The sequence below is a fragment of the Sturnira hondurensis genome, unplaced genomic scaffold, assembly GCF_014824575.4.
Source record: "Sturnira hondurensis isolate 20B ecotype Veracruz unplaced genomic scaffold, ASM1482457v3 Scaffold0019428, whole genome shotgun sequence".
NCBI classification, from domain to species: Eukaryota; Metazoa; Chordata; class Mammalia; order Chiroptera; family Phyllostomidae; genus Sturnira; species Sturnira hondurensis.
The window spans coordinates 5,389,071-5,407,777 of NW_028092059.1; the positions used below are offsets into that span (position 1 = coordinate 5,389,071).

Genomic DNA, 18,707 nt, shown 5'->3' on the forward strand with positions numbered 1-18,707 from the left:
AAGGTAAAGATGAAAGAAACAAGATTTTCTGATGGCTTTTTATGCAAACATTTTTTCTTTTATTTAGACATTTAGGGTTTTATGTAGTCAATTTTAAACCCATAAGATCTTATAATCAGATGCATAACAAATAAATATGCTTTAAAGCTTATGTTCATATTTTTCAATACAAAAGAAAAGAGTAGGATAAATCCATTTAACACATCACACAAGGGGTAATACCATTGAACAACCAGGCATACATGACATTTTCAGGTCCGTCTCTAAACAGCCTCTGCCAAGCTTCCCCAGCTCAGCCGGGTCTTGGGGCCAGGTTCCTGCCCAGCCACCCAGCATCATGCTTAATTAGCAAACTCATCACTGGGAAAACAAGGCAGACTGACTCCCCAAGATAACCAGGGCCTCTTAAAACCTAGAATAGGTAGGTAATAAAAGACACTATATAAACAGATTGTATCAACTTGGACAGTGCTCGAACATAGTGATAAGGGAGGGAAAAGATCAGTTGCAGAATAGTGTGAATATCAGGACAACTTTTATGTGTGTATATGTGTATATATTTTTACTGAATTTATTGGGGTGACATTGACTAATAAAATCACATAGGTTTCAGGTATACAGTTCCATAATATATCATCTGTATATTATATTGTGTGTTCACCACCCCAAGTCAGGTCTCCTTCCATCGCCATTTATCCCCCACCCATACCCTCTCCTACCTCCTCCCACCCCCTCTTTCCTTCTACTAATCACCATGCTGCTGTCTGTGAGTTTACTGTGGGTTTTGGGGGGGCAGGGGGGGTGGTTAATCCCTTCACCTTTTTTGCCCAACCCTGCCACCCCCTCCCCTCTGACAGCTGTCTGTCAGTTCTCTGTATTAATAAGTCTGTTTCTATTTTGTTTTCTAGTTTATTTTGTTCATTAGATTCCAAAAATCAATACAACAATACTAGGTATTGTTCATGGATATATTATATAAAATGTGAAAACATTCTGGAAGGATATACAACACAGTTGCCTTTGGGGAGGGGGATGGAAGAAAATAGAACCAGGAATTGATGACAGATGGGAACTTTAGCTTTAATTTTTCAAATAAAAAAGACTTAAAGAGGGGAAAAATGCAGACAACTATAATTGAACAATAAAATAATTTTTAAAAACTTAAAGAAAATGTGTAACTTATTAACAGGTTTGTTCTTGGAAATGGGTTTGTTAGGAGTAATTTATTTTATGCACTTTTCTGCATTGTTTACATTTCTAAAAATAAATGGGAAGAATATGAGAGCTAGAGGCTAGCTTACAGGGCAACAGAAGGTGAGTGGGAGGGTTCTCCGAATATATTACCCTTATAATATAGTTAAAACCGATACATTAATCTTTCCTTTCACTTAAACTGACAAGTGCATACCATATGTTTTCCAAAATATAGGGCCATCGTGCTGCCTTCGGACACATATTTTTAGTTAGTAAATATAGGCGTCCATGATGTGCCTAGCCATAATACTACCCAGGGATGGAAGACTCCAAGTTCCCCAAGGTGTACACAGAAACTGAATGTGTGACGTGCCCAGCCCTGGTATATGAGGGTAAACCCTGGTGAGGACTGTGGTAAACCAGAAGGCCTCATCTAAAGGCATTTCTCTCAAGTTTACATGGGTATTTAAACATGTTATGACCAAATTACATGGGACTGTGAGACAGATTCTTCCGCAATTGTTAATGCAATCTCCACAAAGATGCTGAGGTACAGTTATGAAAAGTTTTACCTTTGCAGCTTGTCTAGTCATTGTCAGGACAAGATAAATGAAATGAATGACCTTATGCAGAATAACTGGGTGATTATTTATATGTATAAAGAAGGGCAAACAGGTTAACAGAATGGACAAAGGGCACATAACTACAGAAGTGAATAGTATGGAGTTGCCTGATTTTAGTTCAACAGCTACCTAGATGTAAGTTTCGATACAGGCAGATGTAGCGTGTGTTATACAAACATGTATAACAGAAGCTGAATGGGAAGAAAAGGCCGCACAAGTGGCAGACACTCTGAGACCGTCATTCTTTATCTGTTCGAATAGTTATGCTATTTTGGTTTTGGGGAAAATGTGCGGGGCGGTCAGGCAACGAAGGAGCCTCGGGTGTGGCGAGTTAACCGTTTCCCATCTGGATATCTGCCTTCGTTTGCTCAGACTCCAGAATCCAGGAGCTCCAGAGAGGGAAGAGGGAGCTCCCTAGTGGCCAGAGCTTGCAACTCAGCCCCTCCACCTTTCCTCTGGCCACATCTCCAGGCTGCCTGCAAAGAAACAGGCCAGAACAAGAAGCAATGCAGGGCAGGCTGGAATCTGGGAAGACAAGCTGCATCTATGGGAAAGGAGACCCGTGGCCCAAATTTCTTGCAAAATTATCAGGAAGAAGCACGTGGAAGGGGAAAGAATCTATTTCCCCAGTCGTGTGTTCATTTTTCCCCATAATTTTGCTACTTTATCATCAGTATTCGGTGGTGAGAATTCCAGAGTGCTTTGTCATCTGAATTTTCCAAATGCAAATATAAGTTGATTTTTTCTGATGGAATTGGTACTTCTGCTTTCTGATTAGGGAATTATATTGCACTTTTGTTTCTTTAATCTATTAATCTGATGTGTTGTTTTCATTAATTCTAGAAGTGGAAAGCTAAATAACCATTTAGAAGCTGCTATTCATGAGGCCATGAGTGAACTGGACAAAATGTCTGGGACTGTAAGTTAATTTATTTTTCCATTATATTGTGTTTCTTTGAAAATAAATTATATTACACTTTTTCTGCTGAAGTCTCTAAATATTGTCAAGCAACTCACGGAGCAATGCTAAATTACTAGGCTCAAAAAAAGACTAATATTAAAAACATTAAAAGTAATTTAAGAAAAAATAACCTAGCAGTATTAACTATGTCTTTTTCTGATATAAGTAACTTTGGGGTTTTTTCCACATAGCATTCTTTTAAAATGTGAGCAGGAAAATATTGAAGTTCAAACCGCAGCTTTCTGCATTGGGCTCTGAGTAGCAGTAACCATTCATCAGTGTTGGCTAAATGCTCAGTAGCACAAATTTCACTCTGTCCTTAGAATGAAAAGTGAAATTGAGTAACAGGGTCAAGATCAAGAGTATGTAGACTTCTCATTTCCTTTCTACTGTTTTCTAAAAAAATAAAATATTCAGCACAAAATTCTGTTATTAAATTAACTAACAGTATAACCTCTGCCTTTAAAGAAGTAGTGTGTACTTTTTCTTTATTAAACAGTGCATGTAATAGTGTTGAATGTGAGTGATGTGATCATTATCCTCCAGTCCCCTAATGTAAACCCTTAAAGTATAATTTGGGGAATCTCTCTAAAAATGTGAATTATTTAAAGCTATTCAGCTATGAAAGGTCATTTCTTCTACTTTTACTTGATGCTTTGTGTTAACAAGGTTATCTGACACCCATCCAGCGGCCATTGCATGACAGATGCATGGTATAGAGTCACAGAGTGTCTGGATTTGTATGGGCTTTAAAGACTCTGATCCAACCCATCCTTCACAGATGGGTGAATTAAGGCCCTGTGATGTTAAATTTCCTGATAGGATTACAGGAAAAGTATAGAGCAGGGATTATGCACTCACCCTTCTAGGACCAAACAATATCAATAGGTCAGGTGCATTAGGTATGAGAAAAGCAATGTGAGTGGACTGAGAAATGCCCACTGAGATGTACTGGTCAGGGTAGGCTGCCTACCACCCATCAGTCTCAGTCTCAGAGGCTCAACCTGGTAAAGGCTCATGCAGGTCTGATTCTAGTTGGTGAAGGTCTTGCTCCACACAGTTACTCAGCAGCTCAGGTTTTTTCTGCATCTAGTGTCCACTATTCCTTAGAGCCTCAGAGTGCTCCATTATATCCTTTGCATCCAGCCCAGATGCTGAGAGAAGAGAGTGTACACAGAGGTTGTCACCAGGATAGGTTTTATGGGTGAGGCCTGGATGCTCATCACTTCTGCTGCCTTTCCTGGCCTGACCCAAGCATGTGGCCCTCTTAACATTCTATCATGTGCCTGCCCAGGAAGAAGAGCAAATGGGTTGGGCAAGCATCTCACTGGTGTCTGTTCAGGGCATTGGGCCTTCGTGGCCAGTGGGCAGTTGGAGCAATAGGGACTGCAGTGACCCTGAGGGCTGCAGGGACCCTGAGGACGTGCTCCGTCCAGAGGAGTGCCCTTTGCCAAGCTCTGGCAGATCTGCACCATGTGGGAAATTGCACCAGTGCTGCAAGGTTTTCCTATTTTTTGTGAAATGCCAGGAGTCTAGAAATAAAGTTTCCCTCCTTCCTGCTCTCTCTTTTTAAGTGTTGACAACTGTTTTTAAAATATTAGAACATCAGCCCTGGCTGGTGTGGCTCAGTGGATTGAGCGGGGGCCTGAGAACCAAAGGATCGTAGTTAGATTCCCGGTCAGGGCACATGCCTGGGTTGCAGGCCAGTTCCCAGCAGGGGATGCATGAGAGGCAACCATACGTTGATATTTCTCTCCCTCTCTCCTTCCCTTCCCCTCTAAAAATAAATAAATAATAATAATAATAATAAAATCTTTAAAATATTGGAACATCATATGGCTAAACAAAATACCTTTTCAGGCCACATTTGGCTCAGGGGTTACTAATTTACATTCTCAAATAAAGGCTTTTTTCCTTGGTTATAAAATGTTTTCAGTTATAGCTCCTTATCAGAAACAGATGATTTTTTAAAATGTGTATGAAGGGGTTAGGAAAAAGAGGCAGTTTGAAAAACTCATAAATGTTATTTTAAAATTTTAAATATTATTTTTGAAAAAGTGTTCTGCATTTGACCCTGAAGAGCATTGGCCTTTGCTGTTATGTAGACACTATCTTTAAAACATACAATAGAGCCAGCTTGTAGTGGATCTCAAGAGCTGATTGTTCATGTCTCTTCCTAACTCCAAATTCTGAGACATCATGCTGGTAGCTTGAAATTGACCACGGTAGAAGTGTTTATACCCTGGGAACTGGCTCGTGCTACCATGCACTTTGGTCCCTCCACGAGGAGCTGGTTGTTAGGCATTTGCTACGCTGCTGCCTTGGGTCCATCCTGCCTTTCCCAGGTCTTGACTTTGCCCTGTCCTATTGGTAGTCACCGTACCACGTGGGGCACCCAATCACCCCTCTAGCACCTGCCCCTCGGCACCATACTTGCTGTCCCATACGTTCACCATGAAGGCTTCCCCTCTGCTCAATCTGATATATAGCCCTGAATCCTGCTAATTTCTGTGTTAGTAGATAAAGATGAGTTGTATTAATTGCTCTTCCCGGACTACACAAGCTTCAATCTGCCAACAGATGGTAGTGGTGTTCTACTTTTCATCCTGATTCTTGTCACACATAAACTGCCTTAGGCTGAGGTTCTTACTGTCATTAACCCCTCTTAGTAGTTGTAAAATAAGTAGGATGATCAGGCGAAGAAAAAACATGATTGGTGTGTATTTACTCACTTTCCGGATTCTAGTGAACTCGATCATCGGGAGCTCTCTGTTAGGAAAGGTCTCATTTTCATCTTTAATGGACAGCAGCAGGAGCAACTGCCCATCACATTTTTCACATGTGAATTTTTCCAGTTCCTCCCATACGTTCCACTGTTTGGAGGGCCCACAGAATGTGCTCTGCTTGGAAGTTTCCAGGACCTTCCTATTATGTAGTGACTGTGGGCACACTGAGATCTAGGGTCTTGGTAAAAATTTTGAATGCCCCGCGATAGCAGTGATTGGAAAATGAAAGCCTGAGTTTATTTCGCTACTCTGTTTCTTTATCAGAAATCATGTGATATTTCTGATTTCACCCTCCATTGTTGTTTTGTCCCACCTCTTTTTTTTGCAGGTTCACCAAATCCCCCAGGGAGACAGACAAATGAGACCCCCGAAACCCAAGAGGAGGAAGATCTCCAGATAACAGGGACTGCTCCGCCACGCACAGTGTTTATTCAAGGGATGTGCACAGATGTATCTATAGATAGGTATTGATACGGCCACTGTTATGTCGATATTTATACTCTGGCACAGAGCTACCACCGCCACAGGGTGCTAAAAGAAACGTGATACGATATTTTTTTGGTCAGGAAAGGTAATGAATGCTGGAAAAAACAATCAAAATCCCTGAATAATGAGAGTGATAAGTGGTCAAGAGATTACTAAGAAACGCTTTTTTCTATAATACTAAAATTGTGATGATAAGAAATAGTCCAAATGTTTCTGAAGAATTTTCAATGTTGTATATAGAAAATACAGAATTTCATGGCGATATCAGAAATGTAAATATTGTACAATATTGTCATGTACAAGCGTACCTAATGCACACTTTATCTTTTATTGTACAAAGAAATAGTGTACAAAATTCTTTGGTTTCTATGGAGTACACCTACCAGAGACTACCAGTGTAAAGTGATAAATAAAAATACAACCTAAATGCTTTTCTATGATAATGTAAAAGATGCTGTTTTTGTATTTAACAGCAGAGAAGAGGCATGATGCTGTATTCCCCGAATTACGACATGCACTGCACACCACCGAGTGTCCACTTCTATTGTCTGTTTGCAATGAACCTGGCCTGGAAGTGTTGGCCTGGACTTCGGGCGTCCAGGAAATCGAAACCTTGCCGATTTATAAAGGGATGAGGGCTCACAGGTCTAAATTAAGAATTCAGAAACTGCAACCATTTGTTGCATATTTTTTTTACCTAAGTTTTAATGTAGAATAGGTTTTATAAAGAAATCTTAGGAGGACTGTTTTACGCAGTCATTTCTGTAGGCAACATTCAGTAGCCACCTGTGGAACTACGTAGTTTATGCTGCACTGCCGCCGAGGCTCAGAGTTCAGTCTTTTTGCAGACAGTACCTGGCAAGGTGAGGCTTTCTGTTCCCGTACACAGAGGCTAAAGCCCCACTTTGAAATCCTTATCGGATGTAAGGTTGATTATAATTCAGTTTTTCTTGAGTAGCAAAAAGAAATATAAATCCTCAAAGCTAATTTCATATATCCGTTCATCAATATTACTTAAACCAGAAGTTAAGGTGGCTTACAAAATTATTAGCAATGGTAATTTTTTATCAGTATTATGTAACATATCAGATTTATTTTATTTAAAGAATTATTTATACCATTAACAGATTCTTATATATATATATTAATGTGGCTAAATGTGCAGGTTAAATCTATTAACCAAATTATTTATATTATATTAAGTAAGAAAAAAATGGAAACAAATGTAGAAAGAAAATACTACATTATGAGTATACAAACCTAAAACTGTGAGCCATTGTAAAGTACAAGGTTATTAATAAGAAATGTAGCACAACATAATTTTCCGTCTTCTTTTCACAATTTTTGTAGTGGTGGTATAACCTTATCTCCCAGGCAGTTGAGCAAATTTTCAGGCCTCCAGCCTGACTTCTGTTGATAAATTGTCAAAAGAAGTCCATCATCCCTTTATTCTTACTACTACCAGCCTCCACCCCCAAGTCCTTTTACTCCTAGGGAGCGCTGCCTTTTCCCCCTAGCCTGGGGCTCACTCAACGGCCTAAAAGATCGGGCTGCTGGGAGGCCCTGCCTAGCTGACCCTGGCCCCCAAATACCCGCCACCTCCCTCACTCCTCCTCTCATCCCGCCCCAAACTCCTCAGAGTTCCAGTAACTCAGGAAAAAGGAGACCAAGGTCATTCCTCCAATTGGTTTCTTGGGGCCACAGCACAGAGCACTGCACCTGAGTTCACTGTTAATATCAACGGCTCTTCATTCTTCCCCCAGGTCTCCTGTGTCTCTGTGTCCTTCCCACTCCCACCCTCGGCCCTACCCCCCCCACCCCAAGCCTGCTGGCATGCAACAGGCTGCCGCGGCCTGGTGGCCCACAGGCAGGCACCCTTCCTTCGGGGGTAGGTTGGTTTTGTCCTTCGAATAGTGGTGGGATGGCCTGCCCGGTCCGTCATGTAGGCACCTCCAGTAATCTTGTATGTAGTTTAGCTGGCACATTTTTGTTGTAAGTTGATGTGTTTGGTATGTTAAAACCATTAATGTCCATTTCTCTGCACCAACCTGCTTTTCTACTGTTTCGTTTACATGGTTGTTTTTATTCACAGAGAGGTGCCTGTGTCTGTGTGTTGTGTGTGTGTGTGTGTGTGTGTGTGTGTGTGTTGATAAACAGAGGTTTTCATAGCCTTTGCTTTTTTGTCTTCAGACTGAGTTTGTGTCGACTAAGCCTTTTTTTTTGATATTCTGAACTAACTGGGCCTGTGCCCCCTCCCCCACCTGTGTGTACTTTACATCATGAGACCATGTAAAGTATGTCTGCGCCCATGATTTCACTGGCTGCTCATGGCTTCGATGTGGGTACTAGGTGTTGTTTCATTCCACATGGGCTTTTCCCCCTATTCTTTTACAATTCTATGGTTTCGTGTAAGCAGTCATTGTAAATATTGTTAGCATTACAGGTCATGCAGTGCTGTAACATTTCTTTTAAATGTTGCACCTACTTTATGATTAAAAAATTGGTCACCGTACTTGAATTTTGCCCTTAGAGCCATTTCTTTCTCTTTGTACTGAAGCCAATTAATTTTTTTAAACGAAGGCTAGCCCTTCTACGTTAATACATTTTCTATTCCCTAGAATAAACTTTTTCCCACCACCATATCTGAGAACAGCAACAGACTGAAGAATTTTTGTTCCTATAAGGAACAGAATCGTCTCCCTTGGAAAAGCAAATCTAGTTGTCTTCTGTTCCCTTGACAGTCTTAGGAGCACAAGGAGAATAGCCTATACCTTTAAGTAGTTTTCAAAGATTATTTCAAATGAGTGAATATTAACAGAGCACCTCTCCTTTAATCTGTCTTATTTGGGGCATTAAAAGCAATCAGAGTTTTTATTTATTTAAAGGAACACTTCTGGTTTGTACTTTTCAGTTCTCCTGGGAGCATAAACGCTTTAAGAAGAATAGCCATCCTTTGTGATATCATGGGCCGCTGTTAGTCTTTTATTTAGACCCTGAGTTATTTGCTGTGTCTGTTGTTTTTTTTTTTTAATTAAACCCAACCTTCTTTTTTGAACGTAACCCAGTAGAATTGTGGGAGGAGTGGAGGGCAGTTCTTTCACTTTCTGTAAGTTTTACGAGGATTCTCCACTGACTTTTCCGCTGAGGGGATTGACTCCTCATTCCAGACCAGGATAACGCATGGAGGTGAACTCTGCAATCTGCCACTCGCTTTGCAACGTTCCCTTGGAAGTCACAGGCAGTTTCGCGTTGAGATTTTAAAATCTAAGACGCTTAAGATGCTGGTGACATCACTCTTTCTGAAAAGAAAGCCAAGGATTCTAGACCTCACCGGAAATGTGATATCTTGTTTACTTTGCCCATTCATGCCCAAATGGTGTAATGCAACACTCGGACTGATCACTATAGTGTATAAAGTGAGTTGTGTGTTACTCGATCCATTGGGGGCTGCGAACAAATAATATCAACCAGTCAGAACTGTAATAGAGAACTGTAATACTGAATTAGTTTATCTTTTTCTTTCATTCACTCTGTCACATTTGCATTAGCCAAAGAGATAAGAACATTAGTAATTCATATGTGTAAAAAAAACCCCGAAGTGATTATTAAATCAGTGAGCCAAAAAGCAATAAACAAGCATGGGATATCCTGCTAACAGTGGGGAGTCTGATATAGAAAAAATATACAAAAAAAGGATTTTCTTAAATATAAAAGATTAATTTGTATCTACTGTAAATGTGTATTATCAGCCTTATGTGCTTTTATACACACTGTGTGTGTGCCTCAGTGACCTTTTATAAACCGAAAAAAATGGTTGATTTACTAATTTGCTATGTAAATACAAAGTTGTCTATAAATTGGAAAATTTGATGCCAAATGGCTTCACAATATACAAATGTGTTTTGTAACGTCATGCCGTTATGGGTTAAGTGTGAACACACTGGAGTGTCTGCGTAGAGGAGGAGCAGTTCGCATTTCACCTGCCTTTCAAGTGAGTATCTTTGTCCAAAGGGTCGTAATCTTAGGAAAAGAAAATGACATGAGCATTTTCAATGTGGAAAACAAAGACGATTTTGAATTCACTGAAATTCCTTTTGCACTCAAGAGTCTTTTCAATTCCATGCTAAATGCCTTACATTGTGAGATTTCCATAGGAAATTCATGAATCCGGGTCTGGGCTCTGCCTAGGAAGTCTCTCCACACCGAATTATTCTGTGTTAAATACAGGCTGTGCATCTTAATTTCTAAACCATAGGCAGGGAGATAACCGTAGCCACCTTATTGCTTTTAATTTATTCTTTTCTGCTTTATTTCTATGCATCTGGGAAAGCACCACACAGACACACAGAGCCTAGTTCTTGTGCCGAGAATGTCCTCTCCACTCGGGGCCCACCGGCCTTGGCTCTGTGAACGCTCTGGGTGAGATCACTCTAAGGTGTGGGGGCCGTCCTGTGCATTGTAGGATGTTTGGCAGCTTCCCTGGACTCTACCCACCAGATGCCAGTAGCATCCCTTCCAAATGGTGACAATCAAAAATTAGTCCACACGTTGCCAAATGTCTCCTGGAGTGGGAGTCGGGGCCAGGCGTGGGAGACAAAGTGAGCTTTGAAAGCCACTGCCTGAACGGAATTAGTTAGGGAGCATATGTCTGTGTAAAATACGGGCATGTTTTGCGTGCTGTAATCAACAGGAAACTGATTCCTAGACCAAAATCCAAAACAAAATTCGTGCCAAGTGAGTGCTTCTCTATCCATGGTTAAGGAAGTGAATGCATTAGCTTTGGTTTCATTTTGGACACATTTGACACTTTGATCATAAGACCCAGGACAACCATGTTTCGAGAACTCCCAGGTAAGGCTTAGGAGAATAAACTAAACTCCATGGTTCCGAGTTTCCGGGAAGACTGATAGCCCACTTTGGGTAATGCAAGGAGGAGCTCATCACAGGGTGGCTCCCTCCCTTGGTCAAGATGAGGAACTAGGCTGGGGACCATGTTATATACATATTTCAACAGTGCTCTACAGCACTCTGGTTCCGTAATGGGCAGTTATTGTGTGATCCTCTTATTTGTAAGTTTTTATAGAAGCAGTTCAATAGATCTTATAGATACCGTGGATAAATTTATTCATTCAATAAATACTTATGGACTTCTCCTCTATGCCACATCCCGTGTGTGGCAATGAGGATACCATAGTGAATAAGGCAGACCCATTCTCTGCCCTCACGAAGCTGCCCAAGGAGATGGCCGATGACACATGTAAGTGCGATAACAGGTGATAGGGCTGGGATGGGGGAGCCCACCGCTAGCCCCTGGCCTAACTTAACGGGGATGGGGCTTCCGTGAGGATCAAGGAAGATGAATAGGATTGGTCAGGCAAAGGAGAGGTGTGTGGCCTAGAGGGGGGTAAGAGAGAGTGAGTCAGGGGCAGAGAGAACAGATGTGTAAGGCGTGGAAGTGGCAGAAGTATGAGTGAAGAATAGAGAACAAAAGAAAACTTTATAAAAGAAAGGGAGCGAAGGGCAAAGTGAGAGTCTGGGCAAGTCTTGTCAAGACTTTGCACTTGCGTGTCAGCGTAATGGGGAGCTCTCGTAGGGCTTCCAGTGGGGGTGATATGGTCAGGCTTGTGTCTTAAAAATATTATTCTGGCTGCAGTGTGGAGAAGAAGCATTTGAAGGGCAACAACACTGAAGAACATATCCGTCATGTCAGGCGCAGCATTTTTAAAACGCATGTACTTCCTCAGAAACTAAAATAAAATATGGGGCCACTCTAATCCTTCTTACTGCATTTGCTGAGCAAGTTCCATCCCAGTCTTGACAGATGTATGTCAATATATATGTTTAAGTCCACTTCAGTCATCATGAAGAAATGCTTCACTTACGATTTTTGCCAGCGATATTCATTCCCCATTTCTTTCACACAAACGGGTGTGCCGTCGGCAGAGCAATAGTGTTCCAACTTTGACGATCAGAGGTTGGGAAAGTGTAACCTCCCAAAGCCTCTTGTTAAACTGTTAGAAAGCAAGTCCCGCCAATCAGAGTATACAGGTGAGTGTGGGTCAGGTATAGAACTTTGGAGTGGTCACTGCACCCTGCACACAGCCACGGGGAAACAGGAAGCTGGAGAGGAGGACTCAAGGTGCTGGAGGTCCCAGGTGAGCACCAAGGTGAAGAAAGCACAGGAAAGTGGAGCCACATGGAGTCCAAGTCCAGAACAAGGCCATCTGGCCGCGTGGACCTCTGCCCCGCAGCCGTGGAGACCACTCCATTTCATCATCCAGTCCAGCCCATGGTTATGTTCACACCCTTGAAAGTACCCCCCGCCACAATTAGTCACCTCCTACATTCAATGAGCAATGCAATAACAGGCATTCATTTCAATGAGGCAGAGGCCACAAATAGGTCTTTCCTCCATCACAGGATCCTGTACACAAGACATGGACCCTGGAAGGGAGTCCACCCATCATAACATTTACAAATTGGGCCCTGGAGAGGGATTGTCCACGTTCAAATCCAGGTTGTGCTCCCAGCTAGTTGACTTGGGGCAAGTTACTTAACCTATCTATGTTTAGCTTCACCTACAAAAGGAGAGAATAATAGCACTTCCTTTGTGGGGCTGATTAAAGGTTGAATGAGATAGTGCAAGTAAAGCAGGCATCGGGATGTTTACTGTTAACCTGGAGTAGAAATAGTTTTAGATTAGAAAAGGGAACTTCCTGCCCGTCGCCAGTGTCAGCCATAAGGAGGAGCGGTGTCTCCCAAGGAAGTCTTTAAAGGCAGGGGAGTGGTGTGCCTGTCCAGGGCGGTTCTGACAAAGCAGACTGCCCCGTGGAAACCTTGTCTGGTTCTCCACACCCAGCCCACAGCTTCTGGATTGACCTCCTAGGGTGTTTCTTAAATGCACTCTATTGTCCGTAATGCCACATGAAGAAATAAACCAGCAAAATGACTTCCCAATAAAATAGCCTGTGAAATAATTCCTCCAGGAAGCTAAGGGCATGGTTGTGATAACTAGAAGAGAGGCCTAACTTCTAACCTTCAGCCTCAGAGTGAGATTGAAAAGGGCTCTTCAAATAAGTAGCTCTAGATGTGAAAATTTTAAGCAACCTAAAATCACTCAAATCAGAGAATGCAGAGTTTAGAAGAGAAAAGTGTATTTGACCTAAGAGACTAAAATTGGGGGTCCTAGTTCTTCACGTGGGTGGAGGTGATCACTAAAAAGACCCTGGGCCCTGTCTCCAGGGGTGTGAATCCAGACACTGAGGGTGACCTCAGGCGAATGACAACCTCCACCTTTGTTTTGTCCTCTGAAAAAATGGGGATAAAAGAACCTACCTCATAAAATTGCTTAAAGATTAAATTTCATGAATGATAGGCATAGATTTAAGTGCTATGCAAGTCTAGCTATAATTGTTATTGTTACTATTAATAATAGAGGCTGAGCCACACTTAGTTCCTTCAGCCATAGATGGGAATGGTGTAACCTTTGTATATCATTTTTTAAAATATTTTATGTATTTATTCTTAGGAGAAGGGAAGGGGAAAGAAAGGAAGAGAATCATCAATGTGTAGTTGCCTCTCAAGCACCCCCTACTGGGTACCTGGCCCAAAATCCAGGCATGTGCTCTGACCAGGAATCGAACCAGCAACCTTACAGTTCGCAGGCCGACTCTCAATCCACTGAGCCACATCAGCCAGGGTAGATTATTATTTATTTTTTTTATTGGAAACGTATCTAAATACTTGCTTAGAATCTTCAGGCTGTGTAACCTTAGACATATCTTGCTACAAGAGGGGTCAGAATCTGTCAAGCACTGGTGGAGGGAGATGGTTTAGCTAAACACGTAGCTTCCCAGCATCAGGGCCTCTTCAAGGTTTCCTGTGTGCTCAGCAACCTGGGCTGCTGCTGCACACGGTGTGGGGCTAGGAGGACTGGTCGTGGAGGCTTTGGTCGCTGGACTGTGGCTGCATCCCCCAGAACATAGCTTTCTCTGCCAAGTTAATCTTTCAAAGCTTTCGTGGTCAGGGATGATATCCTTAGGAAATCTTCTGTGACCTTTTACAAGCTCTGTCCCCTTTTTCCAATCAAATAGGGATTATTTCGAATTGCTGGTTCTTTTAAATTTCAAAACGAGTATGGAGGGTCAGGAGCCTGTGATTTTAGGCCGACTCTGACTGTTCTGATTTATTTGGGAAAGAATAGGAAGCCAAAATTTGCAGACCTGGAAAAGAAAGCATGCAAGAATCGGTGGGAGAAATGCACATGCTCCCTCTCTGGACAAGCCGTCTGTCTGAGCCAGTCAGCAAAGGCAAAGAGAGACTGTTTGCACCCCTCTCTGCTGGCTTCCCAGCTCTCCCCATGCATCCAGGGTGATCATGGAGCGGGTGAGGCATCTTAAGAGGAGGGGGAAAGTGTGTGTCTTGTGCCCTGTAAGGCAACTGGGTCAGCCCAAAGACTTCAGGCCACAGCGACCGCCTCACAGGGAGCCTGGAGCTTTCTGTGCAGAAAACAAAACAAAGAAGAGGTGTAGCTCCTGCCTCAAGGAGTAGGTTTGTTCTCAAGCAATGCTTTCCAAATCTTATTGACAGAAATTTCTATCCGTAAAATAATAAAATTGAGGACATACCATATACAGATATAAGCATGTGTATGTGTGTGTACAAAACAGAAATTAGGAAAGGCTGAGTTGAATGCAACAGAAATAAAAGTTTTGACATTTCTCTCTCACCCCAGAGGTCACCTCTCATTATGCCTGTCGTGTGTGCCTTCAGCTCTAGAAGTCACTCTAGAGTGATGAGATGCTGGGAGGCCACAGTACGTTTCTCCCACGGGCAGAGCCCGTGATGAAACCAGACCACCAAAGGAGAGACCTGGTTTTTCTTATTCAACTTTCTAGGCACAATTCTAATTAAATTGTAAAGGAGACAAGAAAGGAAGGAAAGCATTCCTGAAAATCTGATAATGACTATGGAGTGTATGTTTTATATTAGGTTATGTGAAAAACCTTGGTCTTTCATTAAGTTCAAACTGCCTACCAGATACATGTCTTTAAACATGAGACAGGGTCACTACCAGGTTCTGCCATCTGTTCCAGACAGGTGCCACCCCACTGTGCATGGGGCTGACCACAGGCCCAGCATTGCCCACACTGCACTTTTAGGAGTAAGTGGGTTTGCCTATGGCATGGTGGGCCTGCCGGCCCACAGACCTGGGCCAGGTACCCTAATTGTGCATGAGCATGTCACTCCGTGCACTTCCAGCCTCAAAAGAATTCTGGAACTTTCTGAACAGGTAACCCAGAAAGTGTGGTTCTAGGCAGCTCATTCGTAAAGTCATGGTACTGTGGGAAACGAGCAGAACTGGGTTCTAGTCTTAGCTCTGCTGTGGCTGTGTGACCTTGGACTTTTCTGAACCTTGGGTTTTCTCGTATATCTCTAGGGGCACTAATATTACCCTGCCTGCCCCTCAGAGTTATCATGAAGTTCACATGACTGTACAAATAAAGGTACTTTGCAAAAAAAAAAAATCATGCAGACCATTATATGGATGAAGTCAAGGTATTCAGACTCGTGTGTCTGACACACTTCAGTGGGCACGGTGGACAGGTGCTCTCACACACGTCTTCTCCTGTGCTCTGGGCCTCCTCACTGCAGCGCATCCGGGTTCTAAAGTCAGGCGTCCCAACACACAAGGGGAAGAGCTGGGTGGGGGCTGTACTGCCTTCTCCAGCCTGGCCTCTGAAGGCACACGTCATCGCTTTTGCCTGATTCATCTGGTCAGAAGCACAGCCCTAAAAACAGCACATAAGAGGGGAACTCGACTCCCTCTCCTGATGAAGTGACAGAAATGTGCAAACGCATTTATAACAACTGCACACGTTTTTAAACGAAAATTTGTGATTGGGATATATTCTCTCTGCTGGTAGAAGTATTGCTAAGATAAAAGTAATTACTAGTATTTCTGGAGCACTCATGTGCCTGGAACAGTGCTCAGCACTGTGCCTGGTGTGAGAGTTAAATGACATACCACTCCCCATTCCATGAGACAGATAGTAGTAGTCCCCCATTTTATAGATCTGGAACCCAAAACTTAAAAGACTTGAGATAATTCACCCTTGTTACCCAGCATGGGTGGCCCAGGCAGGCTGAGGATCCAAGCACTCATCCACTAAGCCAGACTGGCCCCTCTCTTCTGGTTCTCATTTATGTATGTGAGATGAGGTTCAGGTATGTGAAATAAGTCTCTCAAAGTTAGTAAGTGCATGCATAACTGTATACAGTCACACACAAAAAAACATCTGTACAGTTCGTAATGATACGGAGAAAATCTCTTCTTCTTGGTAGCTGTTATATGAAGATTTCTGGGGGGAAGAAGCTGTAGTTGAGGGAAAGATGCTGTGATCACCCGTTCATGGGGTGAAAGGAGCCCCTCTAGCCACGCTGCAGCGCAGGGAGGGGCTTCCTCGGAGAAGGAGGTGCTGTTGTGGGGGAAAGAGGAAGAAAGAAGCAGTCCCCCACTCTCAACCCACCCCTTCCCTTGTAGGGGGAGCAGGAGGAGATATAGCAGAAGAGACGAGTCTAAAAAAGATTTCTGTCTTGTAAAGAGGTTTGCAAGAAAGACACTACATGCTGTGCAATGTGAACTGCCCCCGTGCCTCTGAAAATTCTCCAGTGAGATTGGAAACTGCACGACGGTTTGGTGCAACTGGATTCCTAGTCAGAGCTAGCGCAGAGTCTGAGTCATGTCAAGGATGGCTCGGAATCAGCCCAAGCTGCTAAAGGAAGACACTTACCTCTGAGTTCTCAAATCATGCCCTCTAACAATTAGTCCGCGTCCCTGTCAGAGTGATTGAATCCACTGACTGGGTTCAGCCCCACCAGGGGCCGCTGCCTCCTTCCCAGGAACCTGGCTCCATCTGTTCCAGGAAGAATGGACCTCCTCCATTGAGAACACTTACCAGGCCTGGATACAAACCTCAGTAACACTGAATTCTGGGTTGAGAGGCTGTTCACCTTGTTTTGCCCATTCTGGATACCAGCGCTGTACTAGGCAGGTAGGTCCAACTCAGTCCAGATAATAATGACTCTTCAAGATGTCTATGAAACCAACTCCAATTACTCATTGAAACTAACCCAACACTCTGTGGTAAGAATCAGATACATTTCATTCTTTGTGCTTAACAACAAAAGACCTCAAGGGTTGTCTCCGGTTCCCTTCCCTTAGGGAAGGGGCAGCAAGTCCACACACCTAATTGAAGGCATTGCTGCAGTTGAATCCAGGCTGCCTTTGGTTTCCCTCGTTGTTCCTGCCCAGTGTCATCTACTGCCTCTAGCCTCAGGCTCTTGGTGGCGATGTCTCAGCCTTTGCGTGTGCTCTTGCATAAAACCTAACCATGAAACACTAAGTGTCCATTGTTTCCTACAAAATGCTTTGATTTCTTCCATCAAGCTCTGAAAAATCTGGCCCTGGATGGTGGGGTTTGTAGCTCCTGTCTCTACCGCCTGCGTGTTCTGGCGGCTGTTGTGTGTTCCGTGTGGTGGTTGGAGAACTGTGCCCAGCACCAAGTGGAGCAGAGGCCTCAGGCCCCATTTCCTGGGAGAGTTGTCATTTTCTGGTTGGAGTCATAGTTTAAAACTGACCCCTCGTTGTATAGAATATGGCTGCCCTCACCCTTCCTATGTCATACCTGTCAGTTGTCCCTAGACGGTACTGTTTAATTACTTTGTGCAATACTGTATAGTTTCCCCACTTGTTCACAACCCCCTTCCTATAAAAGGACCTCATTGCCATATGACCACGTGTGCTGTCTTCCTGGTTCCCTCCCTGAGGACATCAAGCTTGGCCGTGGGCTAGTTTGGGTCGATGGATTGTGAGTAGAAGCGACAGGGCCTGTTCCAAAAAGAAGCTTTACGAGCCACTATGTGTGTTTGTCAGGTCTCTTGCTCTTTCCTTCGCCCGCAGTTTTTATCCTGGATGAGAGTGACTCCCTCAGCCTGAGTCCCACAATGAAAGAGGTGTGTTGCCTGGAGCTGGATGGGGCTCAGCAGAGCTGCGCTGACCTGAGGGAGTTGTGAAACATGAGCAAGACAGAAAAACCTTTGCTCTTTTAAGCCAGTAGGGTTTTGAGGCTGTTCCTGCAGCACAGTCTAGCAAAAGCTGACTAAAATGCTCACGGTGTAAGTTGTACACCTCTTGTGTGGAAGCCTGTGTGGACTGTGGAATTGTGCAAGACACTGTCTAACTTCTAGAAGCTTATGACCTACAACAAAAAGTAGACACCTACATATCTATTAAAGTAGCAGAAGAGGCTAAGCTGATGAGTGAAGCAGGAGGACCATAAGGTTGGAAAACAAGGGGGCAATTTTCCAGAGGAGGGATAATCAGAAGGCTCAGTGATGCAGAGAGTTCAGGAGAAAAAGGACTGAGCAGACATCTGTGGATGCTTCGAGGAGACAAATAGGGCCTTTAAGAAAATGCTTCCAGGTGAGTGGGTAGAGGGGCAGTCAGGTGTAAGGGTTAATGGGGGGAGAGGAAGCAAAGCCATCAAAAAGAGACTCTTTGAACATGTTGGGAAGAGAAGGAAACCATAGTGATAGGGGAAGTCAAAGGTTGTGGCTGTTTCACAGAATGATGCGGCAGGTATACGTGTACTGGGG

At 43.2% G+C, this 18,707-nt stretch overlaps 1 protein-coding gene across 4 annotated transcripts in view; it reads left to right on the top strand.

The window, feature by feature from the left end:
• Nucleotides 1–6,490, top strand: part of MBD5 (methyl-CpG binding domain protein 5) — a 173,944-nt gene extending 167,454 nt beyond the window's left edge. For all 4 annotated transcript variants that reach the window (XM_037027789.1, XM_037027792.1, XM_037027793.1 and 1 more), the window contains 2 exons: nucleotides 2,661–2,736; nucleotides 5,893–6,490. In XM_037027789.1, coding sequence (XP_036883684.1) covers nucleotides 2,661–2,736; nucleotides 5,893–5,964 — 148 coding nt within the window. In that variant the 3' untranslated portion in view covers nucleotides 5,965–6,490. The remainder of the gene's footprint in view (nucleotides 1–2,660; nucleotides 2,737–5,892) is intronic.
• The last annotated feature ends 12,217 nt before the right edge of the window (nucleotides 6,491–18,707 follow it).